Source organism: Bubalus kerabau, chromosome 17 (assembly GCF_029407905.1).
Source record: "Bubalus kerabau isolate K-KA32 ecotype Philippines breed swamp buffalo chromosome 17, PCC_UOA_SB_1v2, whole genome shotgun sequence".
In the NCBI taxonomy this organism is placed as follows: Eukaryota; Metazoa; Chordata; class Mammalia; order Artiodactyla; family Bovidae; genus Bubalus; species Bubalus kerabau.
In genome coordinates this window covers 68,028,962-68,050,848 of record NC_073640.1, presented here as the reverse complement: position 1 = coordinate 68,050,848, position 21,887 = coordinate 68,028,962, and the positions used below count along the sequence as shown (strand labels likewise).

Genomic DNA, 21,887 nt, shown 5'->3' with positions numbered 1-21,887 from the left:
GGCACAGTGGGCAGCAGCCAAGGCGAGAGTGGGGGCTGGTTTATTGAGGGGGAGTGAGTTAGTCAAAGGGGGGGCTGGCTAGGGTTGGGTAGGGCAGCAGTTTGTCTGGCCCCCGAGAAACCCAGCTTGAGTCGAGGGCCTCGTCCGCTTCAAAGCCAAAGTCTTCCTCAACCTTGATCTGGGGGAGATGAGAGTGGGGCGTGAGGAGGCCCTGGCCCGAAGGCCCACAGGAGGTCCCCGTGTCCCCGTACACGCTCCCCAGAGCCGCCCCCACCCCCTCTCCCTGCTCTGCTGCCAGCCCGCCCGGGTATCTGTCCTTCTCCCCAGAACCTCCTCCACGTCTTCCTTCTCCACCCCCGCCTGGCATTTTCCAGCTCTTTCTCCTTCCCAGGCCAGCCTCACCCCATTCCTCCGCCTTGCAAGGCCCTCTCTCCCCAGCCGTCCCAGCCTGGCCTTTCCCTGCTTCCCCTGTGCACCCCGCTCCCCCTGCACCCCTCTCCCTTCCCCCCAGTCCCCCTCACCGGGCCCAGTTCTGGGGTCAGCGCAGCCCCGACTCGCCGGGTGTCGCGGGGTGCTCGCCGCCTCTTCCTCCCGCTGGGCCCCTCGCCGGGGGCCGGGCTGCCTGGCTCCGGGGGTGCAGGCGTCCTCCGAGGTGGGGACAGCCCCTCTTTCTCTGGAGGCTCGTTCTCTGCATTGCCGGGGGTGGGGGCATCTGTGCCCTGGCTGCCCTCGTCCTGGGAGATGGGAGAGGGGGTTAGGTGAAGGCCATGTCCCGGGCTCCGGGCTCGCCCACCCACCCGCAACCCCAGCTCACCTCCAGCACGATGGTGAACTGGCTGGAGCGGTAGTCATCGCCGTAGGAGTCCAGCACTCTCATGAGGAACCTGCAGAGAAGCCGCCAGGGGAGCCGCTTTACCTTCCGCCCGGCAGGCGGGAAGGGGATGCAGCGCAGCTCTGACCCTGAAGGTCTGAGACACCCGGGTGCCCAGTGGACTCGGGGCAGGACAGGGGGACCTCTGTACCTCAGCTCCTGCTCTGGAACCCGGGGGTGTGACCCCCGCACCGGAGCGGCCTGCAGACAGCGGCACGGTAGCTCACGATGGTGCCACAGGCCTGGGTGGGGTGTCAGCTCAGTAACTGGTCAAACATACATTGTCATTTTCACTGGTAGCTGGGAGGCGGGCCCAGGGCCCTCACTCATGACCCTGCCTTCTCTTCCTGCTCCCTGCTCCCGCAGGCTTTTTGGTTTTCTGTCTCTTCTGAGCTCTGACCAGATGGTCCCCATAAGCCAGCACCTGGGCGGAGCCTCTTCCATGCACCTCTCCTCCCAGCACGTGCCAGCTGCTCTTGAGGCTGTCCGCTACAGAAGCCGCTGCCACCTGTCCTCTCCTCGGGCACCTGGCATGTGGTGAGAGTGACTGACACGTGGAAATGGTCGATTCTGCTTATTTTTATTGACGTGCACTGAAAATCGGAACCAAGTGGCTACCCAGCATGTGAAATGAGGCTCGTGTGACCGAGGGAGTGAATTTTTAATTTCACTTCTTAATGAACTTGGTTGGTTACCACTAAGCATGAGAGTGGCAAGGGCCACCGAGGAGCTACGTTTTTCACTTCATGTGAATGAATTCGAAGAGTTCATGCCCCGAGGGCTCCCATTCAGTCCTCAGCATTGCCTGATCCTCAGCATGATCCTGGCATTGCCCTGCCTCGATGGCTCCTCAGCAGCCTGTGATCCGGGCATTACCCTGCCTTGATGGTGGCCTAGTGCTCAGACAGGGGTGTGGCTGGCCTGGAGGCACCCAGCAGACCAGGGCTCAAGGCTGGGTCTGTGACCCTCGGGCTGGTCTCCTGCACTCCGCCCACCCCATTCATTGGGGGCACACCCGCCGCCCCAGGCCTGGGACTCAGCTTGCTGCCCAGGCCCGACCGGAGATGGCAGGGACAGAGGCTGAGACGTGCGACGGGGGCCCCAAGGGGGTTACCTGCGTTCCTGCTGGAGTCTCCGAGTTATTCTCTGCACCTGATGGAGCCTGTTCAGGACCCGCTCGTTCACCTGCGGGGAGGTGGAGAAAGCACGCGATAGCTGGGCTCCGAGATCAGCACGGTGAGTGGGGCCCCTGGGCACCAGGGAGACTGGCCGGGGCCTCCAGGGCCTGTGTGTGTGCCACTTCCCTGCTCACTGCCTCTCCTGTTCCACTGCCTGGTGCACTCCGCTCACACTGGAGTTCCCTGGCACGGGCTGGGCCTGGGGGCACTCAGCGCGCTCCTCCCCAGGGGCCTGTGAGGCTCACTTCCTTCAGACTGTGCTCAGGGACCTCCCTGAAGGTCCAGAGGTTAGACTCTGCACTTCCATGGCAGGGGGCACAGGTTCGATCCCTGCTCAGGGAACTAAGACCCCACGTGCCCCACAATGTGGCTAAAAAAAAAGAAAAATACCTGCGTCAAAGGCCCCCTGCTCAGGCTTCCCCCACTTCCCACGCCAGAGCCCCAGGTCCACCCCACTCAGCTCCGCTCTTCCGCCACCTTCCAGCCTCTGTCTCTACTCAGTGTCCTCAGTGTCTCCACCGCCAGCACAGAAGCTCCAATGGGCTGAGGTCTGTGCCCCTGTCCCCAGGGCCTGGAGCAGAGCCTGGCAGGGGGTTGCTCCCTAAACCCTGCCAACCAGAGGACTTGTTCACAGAGTGATAGTGTTTCAAGGACTCCAAACCAGGAGACAGGCTGGAGATTAGGGCAGGAGGTGGCTGCTTTAGGTAGGCCTGTCACGGGAGATGCGTGGACTGGACTGCTTCTGGGTCAGAAGGACCTGGGTTGGAATACCAAGCTGCCCTTCTCAGCTGTGTGGCCTTGGGTAAGTTACTTAACCTCTCTGAGCCTCAAGTTTCTGCACTGGTCAAAGAGTAATAACGTAACTTACTCCTGGTTGGGGTTGGGCTAAGAGCAGAGGCTCAAGTGCAGCTCCATTTGAGCAAATGGTGAGTCTCTCTGGAACCCAGCATTCAGCTGTTAAACAGGGCTCGGGATACCTGCTGCTGCTTGGGGGGAGGGCGGGGGGCCATGGGCTGAAGGTTCCCAGCCTGGCATAGAGTGGGTGTTCTCGGGAGAGTGCTCACTTTGCCAACGCCACCCTTGCACTGAAAGACTCTGAACAGAAGGATACAAGGAGCCTTGCAATCACTGGGGGAGAAAAGAGTCGCGTGGTCGTGGAGAGAAGAGAGGTTGAGGGGAGCTGAAGGATGGAGTGGAGCCAAAAGCCTCCTGGTCAGAAATATTCCCAGGTGGCCCAGCAGTCAAGAACCTGCCTGCCAATGCAGGAGACGTGGGTTCGATCCCCGGGTTGGGAAGATCTCCTGGATGAGGGCACAGCAACCCACTCCAGTATTCTGCCTGGAGAATCCCATGGACAGAGGAGCCTGGCGGGCTACAGCCCATGGGGGTCACAGAGACTTGGACACGACTGAGCAACTAAACAACAACAATAATAAAAATAAATGGATCTGGTTTATATATATTAGGTATCATGCCAGACATCCTGGAATGTGAAGTCAAGTGGGCCTTAGAAAGCATCACTACAGACAAAGCTAGTGGAGGTGATGGAATTCCAGTTGAGCTATTTCAAATCCTGAAAGATGATGCTGTGAAAGTGCTGCATTCAATATGCCAGCTGCTGCTGCTAAGTCGCTTCAGTCATGTCCGACTCTGTGCAACCCCATAGACAGCAGCCCACCAGGCTCCCCCATCCCTAGGATTCTCTAGGCAAGATATACTGGAGTGGGTTGCCATTTCCTTCTCCAATGCATGCCAGCAAATTTGGAAAACTCAGCAGTGGCCACAGGACTGGAAAAGGTCAGTTTTCATTCCAATCCCAAAGAAAGGCAGTGCCAAAGAATGCTCAAACTACTGCACAATTGCACTCATCTCACACACTAGTAAAGTAATGCTCAAAATTCTCCAAGCCAGGCTTCAGCAATACGTTAACCGTGAACTTCCTGATGTTCAAGCTGGTTTTAGAAAAGGCAGAGGAACCAGAGATCAAATTGCCAACATCCACTGGATCATGGAAAAAGCAAGAGAGCTCCAGAAAAACATCTATTTCTGCTTTATTGACTACGCCAAAGCCTTTGACTGTGTGGATCAAAATAAACTGTGGAAAATTCTGAAAGAGATGGGAATACCAGACCATCTGACCTGCCTATTGAGAAACCTATATGCAGGTCAGGAAGCAACAGTTAGAACTGGACATGGAACAACAGACTGGTTCCAAATAGGAAAAGGAGTACGTCAAGGCTGTATATTGTGACTCTGCTTATTTAACTTATATGCAGAGTACATTATGAGAAACGCTGGGCTGGAAGAAGCACAAGCTGGAATCAAGATTGCTGGGAGAAATTTCAATAACCTCAGGTATGCAGATGACACCACCCTTATGGCAGAAAGTGAAGAGGAACTCAAAAGCCTCTTGATGAAAGTGAAAGAGGAGAGTGAAAAAGTTGGCTTAAAGCTCAACATTCAGAAAACTAAGATCATGGTATCTGGTCCCATCACTTCATGGGAAATAGATGGGGAAACAGTGTCAGACTTTATTTTTGGGGGCCCCCAAATCACTGCAGATGGTGACTGCAGCCATGAAATTAAAAGACGCCTACTCAGGAACATTATGACCAACCTAGACAGCATATTAAAAAGCAGAGGCATTACTTTGCCAACAAAGGTCTGTCTAATCAAGGCTATGGTTTTTCCAGTGGTCATGTATGGATGTGCGAGTTGGACTGTGAAGAAAGCTGAGTGCTGAAGAATTGATGCTTTTGAACTGTGGTGTTGGAGAAGACTTCTGAGAGTCCCTTGGACTGCAAGGAGAGCCAACCAGTCCATTCTACAGGAGATCAGTCCTGGGTGTTCTTTGGAAGGACTGATGCTAAAGCTGAAACTTCAATACTTGGGCCACCTCATGCGAAGAGTTGACTCATTGCAAAAGATTCTGATGCTGGGAGGGATTGGGGGCAGGAGGAGAAGGGAACGACAGAGGATGAGATGGCTGGATGGCATCACTGACTCGATGGACATGAGTTTGAATAAACTTCAAGAGTTGGTGATGGACAGGGAGGCCTGGCGTGCGGCAGTTCGTGGGGTCGCAAAGAGTCGGACACGACTGAGGGACTGAGCTGAACTGAACTGAATACTTGTATTAGGGCTTCCCTGGTGGCTCAGCTGGTAAAGAATCCACCTGCAATGTGGGAGACCTGGCTTGGATCCCTGGGTTGGGAAGATCCCCTGAAGAAGGGAAAGGCAACCCACTCCAGTATTCTGGCCTGGAGAATTCCATGGACTGTATAGTCCATGGGGTCGCAAAGAGTAGGACATGACTGAGCGACTTTCACTCACTCACTCATACTTACATTACCAACTTCCTATCTATACATATACATAAATCCATGTTACAAAGAGTACTTCTAGGAATGTCTGGTAACTGCTGGTGGGGCGCATTTGTCTTGAGTGTCTTATAGGTATTTATGGAGGACTGGGACTGCTGGCCACCGAGTATGCATAGGTTCAACCTTCATGCACTTCAGGGGAATGTATGTAATTTAATATCCAGAGCTGACCCTGCTCCAAGCACTTCCACTGGTTCTGCTACCTTCAGCCTGGCCTTCAAATCCCCTCCCCAACATCCCCGTCAAACCAAGTGCCTCTCCAGTCCTGAGCAAACCCTGTGCTATGTGAAGTTCCTAACGTACTTTTCCAGCTTGCCGTGCTCCTGCTTACCCTAAGCCTCGGCTCAAACCTCACTCCCCTGTTAGTTCTCTGTCATCCCTGCCTCTTCCTCTCCTCTGCGCCTACCCGAGTGCAGGCCTCCTCCTCTCCTGCCTGGGCCACTACACTAGCTGCCCCCCTCTTCCAGAACTCACCCAACAACACTGGCATGGGCTGGATTTTTGTTGTTTAATTGCTAAGTCGTGTCCGACTCTGTCCCCAAAAAGTGGTGTGTTGGAGTCTTAATTCCCAGGACCTCAGAATGTGGCCTTATTTGGACACAAGCTCTTCACAAAGGTAATCAGGCTAAATGAGGCTATTATAAAGCGGGTCCTAATCCAGTATGGTGGGACAGTCACACACACACAGAGCACAGGAAGAACGCCATGTGATTCTGAAAGCTGAGATCGACAAGCCAAGGAACATGAAAGATCCCCAGTGAGCCACTGGAAGCCAGGGAGGGTGCCCAGAACAGATAGCAGATTATCGCTCACAGCTCTCAGGGTGAACCAACACTCCTGACACCTCGATCCCAGACTTCTAGTCTCCAGACCCTGTGACAGTACATTTCTGTTACTGAGCCACCTGTCTGTGGTTCTCGATACAGCAGCCCTAGCAAATGAGTCCAACCAAAGACAGTCTTTCAAACACCCGGACCTGACCCTGTTCCTTCCTATCTGAAACCTTTTGATCGCTCCCTTTACTCTCAAAAAAGAAAAAACCCAAACTTCTTGCTATCATGTTCGTGGCCTTTCAAGATCTGGGCCCGGCTTCCTACTCCATCCTCCTTCTCACCAAGGAGGCTAACGCAGTGATTCAGCGGAAAGAACCTGAGTCTTGGCAAAGGCTGTGGGGATGGAGGAGGAGCTGAGAGAGATCGGAGAGGCAGAATGGACAGGACCTGAGTAAATGATGTCAGGGGTGTGAGATCTGAAAAGTCAGATCAGTGGTTAGCAGTGAGCTGCTTTGTGTTGTCAAATGAAGCTCCTAGAGGAGACAGCCCTCCGAGGTGCCTTGCAGGGTGCCGGACACACACTAGGTGCTAAATAATGAATGAATGAATAGACGGAAGGTTCATTCACCTGGGCAAGGAAGGCTGGATACCTAGACAGGCAGACACTGGGAAGGATTACTAACTCAGGCCAGAGGAGCCCCAAAGAGGGGGATCCACACTCACCTACCTGCTCGATCTCCCGGCAGCGCCGACCCAGCGCCTGGTACTTCCTGCGATTTAGTTCCCGCTGGCGCCGCCGACGGCCCCGGGCTGCCTCTTCCTCTTCATCTCGCTCCCGGAGTCCGGAGCCGCCCAGACCCCCGGACACAAACTCCACTTCGGTCTCAAGCTCGCTCTCCAGGATGTGACCACCGAAGAGCGGAGGCAGCGCCAACTCCGAGCCTGGCGGCGCCGAGAACTCCTCGAAGCCCACGGCGGCCATGGTCCTGTAAGGTCGGGGGGGTGCTCAGGGACCCCGACGCCCCGTCTCCTAATCCCTCCTCGTTGAGGCCTTGGAAGGAGTCCAGGCCCCTAGCCCACTCCTTCCCAGGATTCAGAAGTCCAGGCTCCCAGCCCACCCCTTCCCAGAATCCAGATCTCTTCACTGGACAACTCAAGCCCCAACCCTTCACCCAGACCCAGGGGTCCCGGCCTCCGCCAGACCCGCAGCCTTCTGCCTCAGGATGCTCGAGTACGGACCCCTGACCCTAAGCTGAAGGAACTGCACCCCCGCGTCAGTCCTCAGCGCAGACTGCTATCATGCAGCTACAATGTCTTTTGAGATTCGAAGTTTTCCTCAAAATCACTCACCCCTCTCTCTGCTCCAGTTCCATCTCTCCTGCTCGGGGAGCCCCAGGCCCCAGAACTTCCAACCTCGGCAATCTCCGTAGGTTAAGTGGTTCGCAAAACTACCCTTCCCGTCAGGCTACGCGGCTCCAACATCCGGGACTCTGCCGCCACGCCTTCTGGGAGTGGTAGTTTCCTATTTCCGGTTCCGCTCCGTAACCCTTCCACCTCCACCCTGACTCCCGGCTTAAACTAAGCCTTGCTTTCTCGTTGAACGCCTCCACCGTTCGTCTCAGTTGCCCTTTATTCTTATCCTGACACCCTGTCGCGAGGCTGCGGCGAGTCTGTTTATCGGGCTCAGTTCACAGCGGGCCGCGAGCTGGATAAGGCGCCTCTCCTTTCGCCCTGCTCACCCCTTCTCCGCTTAGCTTCAGGTGCTAATAAAGTTGTTCCAAACGCTTAGGGAAAGACGCGGGGCGGTGGCCAATCAAAGCGCAGATTTGCCTCGACGAGGGCGCGAGGGTGAGACGTCATCAGTGAGCGTCGACCGCTGTTTGGACGCTATCTTCCTAGAGACCGTGGTGTGAGGAGGGAAGAGGTGAGCGGTGATGGAGACGGGGGAAGGGCTGGTGGTCGGATTCCCGGGCCGGGTGGGTGGGGGAGGGGCGGGAGGGGAGTGAAAGTCGCTCAGTCGTGTCCGACTCTTTGGGACCCCATGGACTGTTGTCTACCACACTCCTCCGTCCATGGGATTTCCCAGGCAGGGGTACTGGAGTGGGTTGCCATTTCTTTCTCCAGAGGATCTTCCCAAGATCTTCCCAACCCAGGGATCGAACCCAGGTCTCCCGCATTGTAGGCAGATGCTTTACCATCTGAGCCACCAGGGAAGTGCCTGGGCCTGGGGGGAGGAAGTATGCAAAGAGAAAGGCGGGCCTTCGTAGACCGACTACCCAAGGGTCTCAGAGCGCCTTCAGGGTTACATCTCTGGGGTTTTAGCGGGAGCAGGAAAACCGTTCCTGGGTGTCTTAGTGCTTTGCATGGTGGTGCCTGGAGAAACAGGCTTAATCAAGTCATTACTTGAATAAGTAATGTGTGATGCGCCTTAGGGTACACACACGGCGTGTGCTGTGTGTATTCTCAAGCAACCTATCTACTCTGGAGCTGGAATAGAAGACGAGAACTGAAGGATAAGGAGGTGTTGAGCTGGTAAAAAAGGGAGGGTATGAAGACCTAAAGCGAGGGGAAGAAGTGGGTAAGAGAAAGAAATGTGAGGACTCGTGGGGTATGGGGGATAGGGGCAGAGGCTGAGGCTAGGAAGGTGGGCTGGTGTCAGGCGAGGTCGTGGCACCTACTCCGTGCCAGGTGCTAAGCTGGGCGCTGAAAATGGACACGGTCTCTGTTTTCATGGAACTTTTACCTTAATAGGGAAGGTGGACATCAAACAAAATGTTAGAAGTTTAGAGAATTTCAAGTGTTGAAGTAAACAAACTGGTTCATAAATTGTACAGCAACAGGATAGAATTCAGTCTCGGAGTCAGGGAAGATCCACGCTGCAAGAAATATTGTTTGTGTCCCTGCGTTAGGAATGAAAAAAGTAATATATTCAGAGACTGGAGAAAGAAAACCAGACGTGGTTAGCATAAGGATTTAAGTCACTTATTCATTCATTTGCCCAGTACATCTTGAATACCTACCATATGCTAGATGTTTTCTTAGGTGGTGGAGATACAGGAAACAGACAGATCCGGGCCCATGGCAGTGTAAGCACCAAGTGCTCACCGCTGGACCGCTGGGAAACTCCCTAAAGCTTTTTTGAAACTTTATCTTTTTTTTTTTTTTTTTTGGAGTATAGTTGATTGACAGTGTTGTGTTTCTGTTTTATTGGCCAAGCTGCAGGGCATGGGGGGTCTTGGTTCCCTGACCAGGGATCACACCCACTCCCCCTGCAGTGTCTGCTCGGAGTCTCAACCACTGACTGTCAGTCCCTCTTTTCCCTTATAGGTTATTAGAAGATACTCAATAGAGTCTCCTGTGCTATACAGCATGTCTTTGTTGGTTACCTATTTTCTGTATAGTAGCATGTATATGATACATATGTCTTACTGAAAAAGAACAGGAAGAAGGAGCAATTTCTTATTAAAAAAAAAAAATCACTGGGGAGGACAGAGTGAGGGGATTGTACCTTGTAGAATGGTGCTTTGTGTGGGCTTTACAAAAACAGTCTGTACAGCTTCCCAGGGTGGATGAGGTGCTGCTCTGGGCCTGAGGTGATTGGCCTTCAGGCTCTGGACATTTTAGGCCCTGCCTGGCTGTCCTGACATCTGAGGAGACCATTATTTCAGGATATCTATCACCCATTTGGGGCCCAGCTATTGGTGGGGTGGGGCCTCTGCAATGGGTGGAAGAAAAGGAGGATGTAAGAAGAGGTCGTATCTCATTAAGAGGAGGGGGTGTGCTTTTTCCTAATAAGTCTTAGAGACATTGGTGTGAGGGTGTGCGGTGTCTTGTCCAGTGAAATGAGGCTGGGAAGGGTGAGCTGTGACTGGAGACCACCTGGTTCTGGGAGGTGGCTTCACACTCAGCAGGTGTTTGTTGAGCGTCTGTGATGTGCCAGGCACCGTTAGGAGCCGGAGAGCAAAGCAAATGAACGTATCTTGTCCCTGCGGCGCCTGCGTGCAAGTGGGGTTGATCAAGAAGGACCAGGGCCTTCTGGCCGGGGGACCCCTTCACCATAGTGAAGGGGAGCCCTGCCTTTCCTCCCTACAGGCCTCAGGATGTCTTTGGCTGATGAGCTCCTGGCCGACCTCGAGGAGGCGGCAGAAGAAGAGGAGGGAGGAAGCTATGGGGAGGAGGAGGAGGAGCCGGCCATCGAGGATGTGCAGGAGGAGACCCAGCTGGATCTTTCTGGGGACTCAGTCAAGAGCATCGCCAAGCTGTGGGACAGCAAGATGGTGAGCGGAGGTCCCGGGCACGCCGACGCGGGCAGCAGCCCCCTTTTTCTGGCAGGACCTGGGCTCTGACTCTGCTCTTCTCCCCGCACAGTTTGCCGAGATCATGATGAAGATTGAGGAGTACATCAGCAAGCAGGCCAAAGCTTCAGAAGGTGCCTTCTCCCCTTCCAGTCGTGACAGTACTGTCTCCACTGTCGTGATCAGAGCATGAAGAGATAGGAACAGACTGGAGGAAGAGCTGTACCAGGAGAGGGAGCCGTGGGCCAGTCACCCCAGGGTGCAGCTTAGGCAACAGACACAGCGCTGGTTCCCCCCGCCCTGGAGCTTCCAGCCTTTGGGGAGCCCTCAGACATTATTCTAGGGAGCATGGCTTTTAGTCCTCAGGGAGCCCCAAGAGGGTTTAGTTCCAGGGAGAGATAAGGTCAAATCTAGACTGGCCGGGATGGAAAGACGGGAGGTTTACAGACACGCAAACCTGTTCCTTAGTTTCTTCTTCAGCCCCTCTGTGCCCCCCTCCAGCCACATCTCTGGCCTCATCCAGCTGGGACCTGGGAAGGGGTGGGTGCTTAGACACACACCCATACCAGGCTGTTTCTCGTCCCCACAGTGATGGGACCAGTGGAGGCGGCCCCTGAGTATCGGGTCATCGTAGACGCCAACAACCTAACAGTAGAGATCGAGAATGAGCTGAGTGAGTACCGGGAAGGGCAAGCAGTGAAGATTGAGAATGAGCTGAGTGAGCACCGGGAGGGCAAGCAGAAACAGCCCTGCCTGGTGTCCCACACAGCCTCTCCCGTCCCCACTTGAGGGGCGGGCAGGATCCCAGGCCACCGTCCCTGCTGGCCTTTCCCAGGGTCCTGCCCCTAAGCCCCTGTATTAGCTCAAACGTAGGTTCAGCTACTGAACAGAATGGTGACATGAGAAGGAAGTGTATTTTCGTCTCATGGGAAAGTCTGGATGAGGAACCCAGGTTGTCTGAGTCTTACTGATCTGTCACCTGTTTCATGGTACAAAGTGACTACCTACCTCCAGCCATCACCTCTACATCCCCATCAGCAAAAAAAATCAGGAGAGAAAAGGAGGAGGGCACATTTTTTCCTTTAAATGAGTGACCTGGAAGTTGCCCGTGTGACTTGCCCTTACGCCTTATGGACCAGAACTGATCCACACAGCCGCAACCAGCAGTAGGGGCAGCCTTTGTGCTGTGTGTCTGTGAGCCCAGCTGCCATGAGGGGCTCCCTCACTGCAGGATGAAGGGCAGATGGGTGCTGGGGGAGCCAGCAGCGTCTGCCTGCCCCTCATCGGGCTCCTGCCTGCCCTATGCCCCCAGACATTATCCATAAGTTCATCCGGGATAAGTACTCAAAGCGATTCCCCGAGCTGGAGTCCCTGGTCCCCAACGCCCTGGATTACATCCGCACCGTCAAGGTGAGTGCAGAGGAGGGGCCCCCAGCCACCACGCCTGTTGAGAGCGCCCTGCTCTTGGAGCCTCTGGGTCTGAGTTGGGGGGTCACTCAGCTCTCGGCCAGAGGCAGGATGGGAACAGGGAGCAGAGATTGGGGGAAGCCAAGACCCCGAGATGGCAACAGGCCCTGGAGCGTTCAGGGAGAGGGAGGAGGCAAGTGTAAGAGGTCATCAGGTCAATCTGGCCTCCGAGGCTCTGGGTCTGAGGGGAAGGTCCCCACGGGAGGGTCAGGCACGTGAAGGCGAGACACCAGCCAGCACCCAGGCTCCCGCGAGAGTCGAGCAGATGGGGGTGGGGAGGAGACGCAGTCAGACTGCACTGGGAGTGGACGCGGGCAGCAGGCCTGTGGGGGCAGCCTGTCCTCCGCAGGTGGACTGTCTGCTTCCGGGTGAGCCCATCCAGGGCAGACAGTGCGGATGCTTTGAGCCGCGGGTTTGTGGGAACTGGGGGTAGACGGAGGCGGCCACTGTCCCTGCAGGAGAGGTTCTAGAGCCTCCTGAATCCCCGGGCCTCCCCCCCTTGCCCCCTCCTCCCCCAGGAGCTGGGCAACAGCCTGGACAAATGCAAGAACAATGAGAACCTGCAGCAGATACTGACCAACGCCACCATCATGGTCGTCAGCGTCACTGCCTCCACCACCCAGGGGTGCGTACCCAGCAGGCCCGTCCAACAGCCGTCGGTCGGGGGCCCCCGTGGCACGGGTATCGGTGTCAGGAGGACTGGTCCCTGCACTGCCACATGTTCACCGAGCACCTCCTGCAAGCCGGGCTCTGGGCCCGGGGTCCCCGGCAGTGGGAAGCCAGCCTCCCCCCAGAACCCATGGTCCTGAGGGGTGCGGCGGAGCACAGGCCTGTAATTAGAAGTGGCGTCCCCTAACAAGGGGCACGCAGGGTCTCCCCCTGCCCCTCAGCGTCTGTGGCGGGCCTGAGAGAAGGGCAGAGGCGTATCACCCCACAGCAGGGCTCTGACCGGACAAGCCGTGAATGGGCAGGGTCAATGGCAGCTGGTGACGGTGCTCCTGGGGAGCAGCTGGACGGGGGCCTGGCTGGTCGGCAAGGCCAGACCTGCAGGGTCCGCGGAGCTGGGGGGAGCATTTCAGAAAGAGGGAACACCTGCAAAGAGCCCAGCTGCAGCCTGGCCTGGGCCAGCTTGCCTGCCCCGGGCAGAGACGGGAAAGCGGCAGGGGTGTGCCACCACAGGCTGCTTCCTGCGGCCCTCGCTTCCAGGCCTCGGGGCTGGTGGGGAGGGTGGGGCCCCTCACCACTCAGGACAGGACCCCCGGAGGTCGGGGTCATTCGGTCCGCCCCAGCCGTGCCCCCACCCCGCAGGCAGCAGCTGTCGGAGGAGGAGCTGGAGCGGCTGGAGGAGGCCTGCGACATGGCGCTAGAGCTCAACGCCTCCAAGCACCGCATCTACGAGTACGTGGAGTCGCGGATGTCCTTCATTGCCCCCAACCTCTCCATCATCATTGGGGCCTCCACTGCCGCCAAGATCATGGGTGAGGCCCGGCCCCGCACCCATGACTTCAGGGAGGCCTGTCCCTTTCCTGTGAATCGGGGGGTGTTCTACACGTCCTGGGGCCCAGCACGCGGCCACTACCCCCACCCGCTCATGTGTCCGGAGATCGCAGACCATAGTGGCGGCAGGCAGAGCTGGGGCCCGGCAGCTGCAGGGGCGGCGGGGCGTGGCCAGTGGGGGGGCTGGGGACCCGGGGCCGCCTGGTGATGGGTCAGCTCTCTGTGCCCCAGGGTTCCCCGCAAAATGGGGGCGCTGGTCCTGGCAGCGTGATAGGAATAGAGTGTGTCTGTTCCTCCTTGGGGCTCTCTGCGGCTGCAGAGCGCCCCCCACCACCTCCCCCAGGCACCTGGTCCTTTCAGCCAAGGAACACTTCCGGGCACATGTGTGATAAAGCAGCGTGTCAGTCACCGCAGGCGGGGCTTCCACGGCGAGATCTGTCCTTGGGATAGACCAGCACTGGGTGTGGGGGCGGGGTGCTTCCGCGGCCTCTCCTGGGGGTGGACGGCCCCTGCTCGCGTGTCCTCTCCTGGTCACCCCGTGTCCCGGTCTCCTCCTCCCATCAGGGCACCTGTCCTCATGGTTGGGGGTCCAGCCTGGGACATCGTCTCACCTGGCTCACCCCTGTAAAGGCCCTGTCTCCAGATTCTAAAATGTTGGGGGTTAGGACTTCAGCGAGTGAATTTGTGGGGGACACAGTTCTGTCCGTGAGGCAGCGTGTGCAGGGTTGCGGAAAGGATGAACTCCTGCTTCCCCTACTCCCCACCACCTCTGACCTCACATCTTTGGGCAAACCATGTCACGTGCCTTGGTTTCCACCCTGGAGACTAGCGGAGGTGTTGCCCACACCTGCAGACACGCTCTTGGAACCCAAAGGTGGTTCACACCCGGGCCGCTGGCATGGTGACCACCCCCTGAAACACAGGCAGGCCGCGTGGCTTCCCAGACGCGGGGTCAGGTTCCTCGTGCGCCAGGGGCTCACTGTGCAGCCTCCGGCATGTCACTTCCCCTCTCGGAGCCCCTCTGAATCCCCCCGAGATGGGACACGTTGACGCTCCCTGGCGGGGCCCCCTCAGGGCTGCAGCTGGAAACTCTTGTGAAGGTGCAGTGCTCGGCGGACCCCCCTGCCACCCCACTGACGCCTGTCCCCCTCCTGCCGCAGGGGTGGCCGGCGGCCTGACCAACCTCTCCAAGATGCCCGCCTGCAACATCATGCTGCTTGGGGCGCAGCGTAAGACACTGTCAGGCTTCTCGTCCACCTCGGTGCTGCCCCACACCGGCTACATCTACCACAGCGACATCGTGCAGTCCCTGCCCCCGGTGAGCGCCCCCTGGGTCCCTGGGTCACTGCTGGCGGCAGGCGTCGGGAGCCAGAGGGCGGGCCGCACGGGCGGGTGCAAGGAGGCCAGAGCGATGGGCTGGCCTGGGGTTCCGTCAGTGCCACCCACCTGCCGCGCACGGAGCCCGAGCTCTGAGCCTCGGTCTCCCCGTCTGTACGTGGGCGAACTGGACCTGGTCCGCCTGCAGACGGGAGAGAAGGTGGAAAGAGACACCAGCGGTGACCACTGGTTACCGTGGCGCATCAGTGCAGGCCCGTAGCCGCGGTGGGGGTGGGCTGCCGGCAGGGGCGGCAGGGCGGCACTTCCGGGAAGCCTGGGCTCTGACGCTCATGCCTTGCGCTGACCCGCCTCCTTGTCCATCGCCCCAGGATCTGCGGCGGAAAGCCGCCCGGCTGGTGGCCGCCAAGTGTACGCTGGCAGCCCGCGTGGATAGCTTCCACGAGAGCACGGAGGGGAAGGTGAGGGCGGCGTCAGTGTCCGCGCGGCCTGTCTGTGGCCTGTCTGTCGTCCATCGAGGAGCGCAGTCATCAGGAGACCCCCCCGCACGGGGACTCACGGCGAGAGGGGGGAGTCGGGCTCCATCCAGAGCGGCGTCCCCTCCCCCACACTGCCATGACGGTGGCCTCAAGTGCAGTGGCCCAAAGGGACATGGGGTTGCGGTCTTAGAGTCCTGTAGGTCAGAAGCCCACGGGGGTCCCCCGAGCTGAAGCCGCGGTGCTGGCCAAGTTTGCTCCTCCAGAGGCTTGAGCTCCGGAGGGCCACTCCCGGCCGTTTCCAGCTTCCCAGGGCCACCGCGCACCCTGCTCGGGGCCCCTGCCTCCATCTTCAGAGCCAGCACAGCGTCTGCATGCTCTCCCTGCTCTGCCCCTGCCTCCACTTCTTCTCTGACCCTTTAAGGCCCCGGTGATCCCACTGGGCCCACACACACCACCAAGCTCTCACTCCCCGTTTCGAGATCCCCAGCCCAGTCACGCCTGCAGAGCCCCGCTTGCAGGTAGTGGCGAGCTCACAGGAGCCAGTCGGTAGTAGACGCCCTGGGGTGCGGGAGGAACTTCTTTGCTGCACCGGGTTGTCTGGACACCTTGGGGCGGGGGAGGAACTTATTTGCTGCACTGGGGTCTGTGTCTGGACACCCTGGGGCAGGGGAGGAACTTCTTTGCCGCAGCGGAGTGTCTCTGGACACCCTGGGGTGGGAGAGGAACTTCTTTGCTGCAGCGGGTCTGTCTCCTCTACCAGCTCCGCCGCTATGCTGGTATTTATTCCGTCAGCCTATCTTCCTGGGCAGACCTGTTCTGTGACGGGAGATGTGTCCATCCCGTGCAGTATGGTTTTCCAGGCACCCAGCCTGGCACAGTGTTTGGGGCTCTCTGACCACGGGGTACGGCAGTGACACAGCCAGACGAAAGTCCTACTCTGTGGCTTCTCCACTCTGGCTGTGGGCGGGCGGTGATGGGGAGACACACGCTGGTCAATATGCAGGGTGTCCAGGGTGCTGAGTAGAGACTTGGGGGAGAGGAGGTCATGGAGGTGCTGAGGGGGCTTAGACTGATGAATCTGGAAGGCAGGAGGGCTGCTCTGAGGAGGTGAGGGTTTAACGTAGACCTGCAAGCAGAGAGCAGGCAAGTCCCGTGGACTCTGGGGGACGGGGTCTGAAGCAGTCAGATAGTCAGCGCCAGGCTGGAGCCCAGCGAGCCCTGGGGAGGGGGAGCTGGTGGGACAGGGTAGGTCACGTTGAGCCTGTGCGCCCTGCGGAGAGCCTGGGTCCTCAGAGGAGCTGACGGGGGCCGACTGGGGTCCTTCCTGAAGGAAGAGCCCAGTGGGATTCTCAGGTGCGGTGGTCTCCAGGGCATCCCCCTTACTGACTTGAGAGGAGCTGGGGCGGGGGGCAGGCCAGGCCTATGGGAGCTGCTGCCGGACCCCAGCCCACCCTCCACAGGTGGGCTATGAGCTGAAGGACGAGATTGAGCGCAAGTTTGACAAGTGGCAGGAGCCGCCTCCCGTGAAGCAGGTGAAGCCGCTGCCCGCGCCCCTCGACGGGCAGCGCAAGAAGCGAGGCGGCCGCAGGTGGGGCCTGGGGACCAGGCGGGGCGGGAAGGGCTGAGGCTCCCCCTTCCCTGCTGACCCCCCTGCTCTGCCCCAGGTACCGCAAGATGAAGGAGCGGCTGGGGCTGACAGAGATCCGGAAGCAGGCCAACCGCATGAGCTTCGGAGAGGTCACACCCCCCTACCTCGAGCCCCCGCATCCCCTCCACTCCTGTGGCCATGGCAACACCTCAGCCCCTTCCCTGGTTCCCTGGCCTCCACTCTTCCAGCCCCAGAGGGATCTCCGTGACCGCACAGGCCCCCAGGCTCACCCCCCACCTTCCCCACCCCACCACCCTGCTGTCCAGGCCTTCCCAGGTCCCACCCCTGCCAGGCCCTTGCTACCTAAGCATCACTCCGCTGGTCCTGCCGGAACTAGCTCACGTGTCATCAGTGAAAACTGTTTGAGTTCTTCACACGGCACAGACACACACACATTCCCCCTCAGCTCAAGCAGTAGTAAAAGGACCCGTGCTCCTCACCGGGGCCCCAGCAAGGCTCCCTGCACTCGGGGCCCAGGCGGTCCTGGGTGGGATGGAGCCCTGGGCTGACTGAGGGGCAACTGACACCTGGACGTCTCCCCTCCACCAGATCGAGGAGGACGCCTACCAGGAGGACCTGGGTTTCAGCCTGGGCCATCTGGGCAAGTCGGGCAGCGGGCGGGTGCGGCAGACGCAGGTGAACGAGGCCACCAAAGCCAGGATCTCCAAGACGTTGCAGGTGTGGGCCGGGCCCTGGGGATGGGGGCGGGGCCTGAGGTACGGGGTCAGGCATGGGTGTGCAGACCCAGGCCACAGCCCTGAGCACCCTGCCCTCCCCGCAGCGGACCCTGCAGAAGCAGAGCGTGGTGTACGGTGGGAAGTCCACCATCCGCGACCGCTCGTCGGGAACCGCCTCCAGCGTGGCCTTCACCCCACTCCAGGTACCAGCTCTCTGGGGGCAGCAGGCCCGGCGAAGGCCGTGTTCCCCCGTCCTGGGCTGCTGCTTCCTTAGCCGTGCCCTGCTTCGGGGCTGCCATGGGTTTGGGCGGGGGGCTCCAAAGAAGCCCCCAAGGTTGCATCTGGATTCCTAGCACATGGCGAGGTTCACGGGGACCACTGAGTGTGGCCCCGAGGAGGCCCAGCCGCTGCCACCCGAGGGATGCCTGCTGAATTCCGGGGGCACTGTCGCAGGCACCGAGATGGACAGACACACACCAGGGAGTTCTGCCCTCTAGGAGTTTATCTCGGGTCAGACAAGTAAGATACATAGTGTGTTGGGAGGCGGAGAGTGCTGGGGACTGAAAGGACTAGGGAGACGGAGCCTCCAGAGGCAGCCTCAGCGAGGTGCGAATCCCCGGGTGTGAGACACTTGGATCAACGCAGGCCACGCGTCAGACCCCCAGAGCAGGTCGTTAAGTCCTCGCTGGGGCTGGTGCAGTTTGTGCTGGGACTGCAGGCAAACCTCTTACTTCTGGGACTTGGTGTCCTCATTCAGAAACTGAACGGGATCAGCTTTTCTCACACGGTGGTGTTTTTAAAATCGCCTGGGGAACTTGTTACAAACTCAGGGATCCAGGTCCTCCTGGCTTGCCTCACCCCCAGAACCACAGAGGATCTCCCAGGGTGGGGGAGACCTGGGGGCTGGCACGCCCTCCACATGCTTGCCCAGAACCCCAGGCCTATCAGGAAGGGCTGTGGGCCCCTGACACGCCACGATTCCCTCACTGGGAGGCTGTTAGAGACCAGGCCGTCTCCCCACCCCGCCCCATGTCCCTCCCCTGCCCAGGGCCTGGAGATTGTGAACCCACAAGCAGCGGAGAAGAAGGTGGCGGAGGCCAACCAGAAGTACTTCTCCAGCATGGCCGAGTTCCTCAAGGTCAAGGGCGAGAAGAGCGGCATCACGTCCACCTGAGGGGGGCGCCCGGCCATCACTGGCTGGAGGGACACGGGGGCCCCCCGCAAGGGGGTCGGGGTCCGGAGGGGCTGGGGGTGCCAGCAGGGAGCAGCGTCCCAGGTCAGCCGCTGTGGCATGACGGCCAGTGAGGCCTGAGAGGAGCTGGCCCCCCGCGTGGAGCTCGCCACCCCCTCCGCAGACACAGCCAGGCCTCACCACGCGTCGTCTTTAACTGGGAAAGGAGGTACCTTTGGAATGGATGTAATTAAAAGCACGTTATCAGGATCCAGTCTTGGCGAGTGAGTGTTTTTCAGCCACCTGGGTGGCTGAGGAGTCAGCGCTCTGGGGTCTGGTGAGCAGAGCTTGGGCTCTGCAGAACCCAGGTTTACCCTGGGCCTGTTACCTCCTCCTCGTGTGGTTCTGGGGCGAGGAGCGCCCTGTCCATCTCCAGGCCCCTTCGAGAACCGCGCTCATTCTGAGGCCCCAGCTTCCAGCACAGGCCACCTGGGTGCTTGCGGCATCGTGGGCGGTTGGTCTCCACCCTGCAGGCCTCCCCACTCACATCGCCAGGCGCACCCGTGGGGACACACAGTTGCTCAGGAAGCACTCAGCACCGGGCTCAGCCTCAGGGCCTGACGGGGGCACTGTTGTTACTCCAGTGTTGGCTGAGGACCTTCCGCTCCCACCCTGGTGCGCCAAGCCCTACCTGTGTGGGGCAGACAGGTGCCCTGCCCTGGGGGGCACCCAGCACTACGAAAGCACCTGCCAGGTAAAGAGAGTGCTGTGCCTCCAGGGCCTGCCTGCTCTGCGCTGGGAGCTGGCTTCAGAGCTACTTGCTGACCTGCGAGGTCAGCCATCCTCAGCCACCCTGGAGGAGCAGCCCCACGGGGAGCCAGGCCTCTCCAGCTCGCAGTGTCTCCCTGGGTCTCTCTCCAGCTCATTGGGTCCTGGCTGAAACCTCTCTCCATGGGGCTCCCCCATCACCACTCGGGGCTCTGTGTGTCTCTGGACCCCAGTCTCCCCCTCCTCCCAGGGGCACTCTTCCCCTCCCTCACGTGAAAGAGTGTGCACACCTGGGAGGTTCTTTCTGAAGGCCAGATAACCCCAGGCCACAGAACTGTCTTCCCAGACTTACCCTGGATCTGTGTAGATCAGCCTTGCTTGAAAGTGATGACCTCTGCTGACCTCTGCCTGTGGGTCTGCCAGGGAAGGGCCACCTGTCAGAGTCCCTGCCCCGGCCAGACTGAACCGTTGAACCAGTGGACAGGGGCACAGAGGTCGAGTCTCAAGGAATCTCAGTCACCTGGCCTGACAGCCCTGCATCTTCTTGGAACAGTTTCTCCAAGTTTAGTATGCTTCAGGATCACCTGGAAGGAGAGTTTGATTCAGCTGGTCTATGTGTATGTGTGTGTTTTTAGTCTCTCAGTCATGTCCGACTCTTCGCGACCCCATGGGCTGTAGCCCGCCAGGCTCCTTTATCTGTGGGATTTCCCAGAAAAGAATACTGGAGTGGGTGACCATTCCCTTCGCCAGGGGATCTTCCCCCGCCCAGGGATCGAACCTGCGTCTCTTGCACTGACAGATGATTCTTTCCTGCTGAGCCGCCAGGGAAGCACACAGTTAGTCTATGGTGGGGCTCAAACACATGCCTTTTTAACAACTTCGCAGGTGGTGTTTATTGCTGCCAATGCAGGGACTAACACTTTGAAAACTACTACTCTAGAAAGTTCTCTCCCAGATTAGCAGCATGTTCGAATCATCTTCAGAGTCAATTACCATGTCTGGTTCCCATCCCGAGAAACTCTTGATTTAATCGGTCTAGGGCAAGGCCTGAGTATCTGAATTGTTTTAAGCCCCCAGGTGCTTCTAATGTGCAGCCAAATTTGAGAACCATTGCCCTAGACCCTTGCTACTCAAAGTGTGGACGGTGGGCCATCACCATCACCTGGGAATCTTAAAAAGCAGGGCCTGGGACCTCCTGAATCAGAATTTGCATTTGACAAACCCCCAAGGGATTTTTAAGCCATCTTAAAGACATTACTCTATCCAGGGACCACATGTTGAATAACAAGGCTGTTATGGATCAATAACTCTTCACTCTAGTGATCAACCAGGAAGTTTGTAAAAATAGAGATCCCTAGGCTTCACTCCCCAGGCCTGGGTGAACCTAAAAGCAGTGCCTGCCTTGCCACAGATGATTCCAATGTTCTCACCTGCATCTCCCCTGGAGTTCCTTACTTTCCTCCTCCTAGAGGAGCTGGGCAGACCTGACTTCCCATCTCCACTGTGTGGCCCAGGGCAAATGCCTCCTGGTTTGCAGAAGCACCGGTACCTAGCAAGTCTGAACCACAAGTCATTCCCCGTATTCATCCCTGTATTCTTTCAGCAAATGGTTACTGAGTGCTTTCTACTGAGAGAAGAAGACTCAAATCATTAGGAAAAGGATGGCATACTCGCAAAAGCAGGTTCTAATGAACAGGGCTCAATGGGACCGCTCAGAACGGGAGGTCAGGGAAGTTTTCCCTCCAAGAGAAGACCACCGAGCTGAGATGTGAAGGACCAGTAGGCGACAATCATGGTGGGGGGAGGTGCGCGGGGGGGGGGGGCGGGGGACGGAATCCCATCTGTACCTTCTGCGGCGTCCTCACGACAACAAGCGAACGGAGGTGCGGAGGAGACTTACTGTCCCACAATCACGTCACCATTCAGAGGAAGGCCAAAAACTTCATGCCGCTTCCCAACCAGTGCAGCTATGCGTGATGTCAGTGACTTGGGGCATTATCTTCTGCTTCCTTCCTTTTCTTCCTTCCTCTGAGTCTCAAAGATGGGTCGTGCAACTGAGAGACCGGTCCGCCTGGCCAAGACACAAGGCAGGCGGAAGGATGCGCGCTGGTCCAAGCTTGCCTGCGATGCCCGGTTTCACACGCTTACAGGAGCGGGTACCGCCCACTCGCCACATCATTGGACGGACAGAAATGAACGACAGCCGGGCCCACGAAGGGGAAAGGGTGGACGCTCTTGCCTGGCTCCGCCCTGGGGCTGCCTTGATTGGCAGGTGCCTTCAACCTGGCCCCGGCTTTGAAGGCACCTGTCTGTTTCCGATTAGGTACGCGGCCTTTAACGCCCAC

The 21,887-nt window shown here is 58.4% G+C and overlaps 2 protein-coding genes and 1 long non-coding RNA gene across 3 annotated transcripts; 1 reads left to right on the top strand and 2 right to left on the bottom strand.

Moving 5' to 3' along the window:
* Positions 1–24: 24 nt before the first annotated feature.
* On the bottom strand, positions 25–7,941 carry TFPT (TCF3 fusion partner). Its single transcript, XM_055551656.1, has 6 exons — positions 7,556–7,941; positions 6,933–7,191; positions 1,986–2,056; positions 815–884; positions 522–734; positions 25–178 (listed from the first exon to the last, which is right to left on the bottom strand). Exons 1-6 carry the CDS (start codon positions 7,576–7,578, stop codon positions 59–61), a joined length of 756 nt encoding a protein of 251 aa, XP_055407631.1. The 5' UTR covers positions 7,579–7,941; the 3' UTR covers positions 25–58.
* Positions 7,942–7,968: 27 nt separating this feature from the next.
* On the top strand, positions 7,969–19,044 carry PRPF31 (pre-mRNA processing factor 31). Its single transcript, XM_055551642.1, has 14 exons — positions 7,969–8,129; positions 10,298–10,482; positions 10,574–10,634; positions 11,090–11,173; positions 11,813–11,910; positions 12,486–12,592; positions 13,276–13,445; positions 14,625–14,782; positions 15,171–15,260; positions 16,739–16,866; positions 16,943–17,015; positions 17,476–17,604; positions 17,708–17,806; positions 18,652–19,044. Exons 2-14 carry the CDS (start codon positions 10,306–10,308, stop codon positions 18,775–18,777), a joined length of 1,500 nt encoding a protein of 499 aa, XP_055407617.1. The 5' UTR covers positions 7,969–8,129; positions 10,298–10,305; the 3' UTR covers positions 18,778–19,044.
* LOC129630992 (uncharacterized) lies at positions 18,869–21,875 on the bottom strand. Its single transcript, XR_008703843.1, has 3 exons — positions 21,390–21,875; positions 19,895–20,126; positions 18,869–19,007 (listed from the first exon to the last, which is right to left on the bottom strand). It is a non-coding gene; the product is annotated as an uncharacterized LOC129630992 (long non-coding RNA).
* Between the last annotated feature and the right edge of the window lie 12 nt (positions 21,876–21,887).

Excerpts from the sequence above, each read along its gene's own strand:
- TFPT (XM_055551656.1), bottom strand. The coding sequence starts at position 7,578 with ATGGAACTGGAGCAGAGAGAGGG. Across the intron at positions 7,192-7,555 it reads GAACTGGAGCAGAGAGAGGG|GACCATGGCCGCCGTGGGCT; the intron begins GTGAGTGATTTT and ends CCGACCTTACAG. Across the intron at positions 2,057-6,932 it reads GCTGCCGGGAGATCGAGCAG|GTGAACGAGCGGGTCCTGAA; the intron begins GTAGGTGAGTGT and ends ACCTCCCCGCAG.
- PRPF31 (XM_055551642.1), top strand. The coding sequence starts at position 10,306 with ATGTCTTTGGCTGATGAGCTCCTGGCCGACCTCGAGGAGGCGGCAGAA. Across the intron at positions 11,911-12,485 it reads ATTACATCCGCACCGTCAAG|GAGCTGGGCAACAGCCTGGA; the intron begins GTGAGTGCAGAG and ends CTCCTCCCCCAG. Across the intron at positions 17,016-17,475 it reads ACCGCATGAGCTTCGGAGAG|ATCGAGGAGGACGCCTACCA; the intron begins GTCACACCCCCC and ends CCCCTCCACCAG.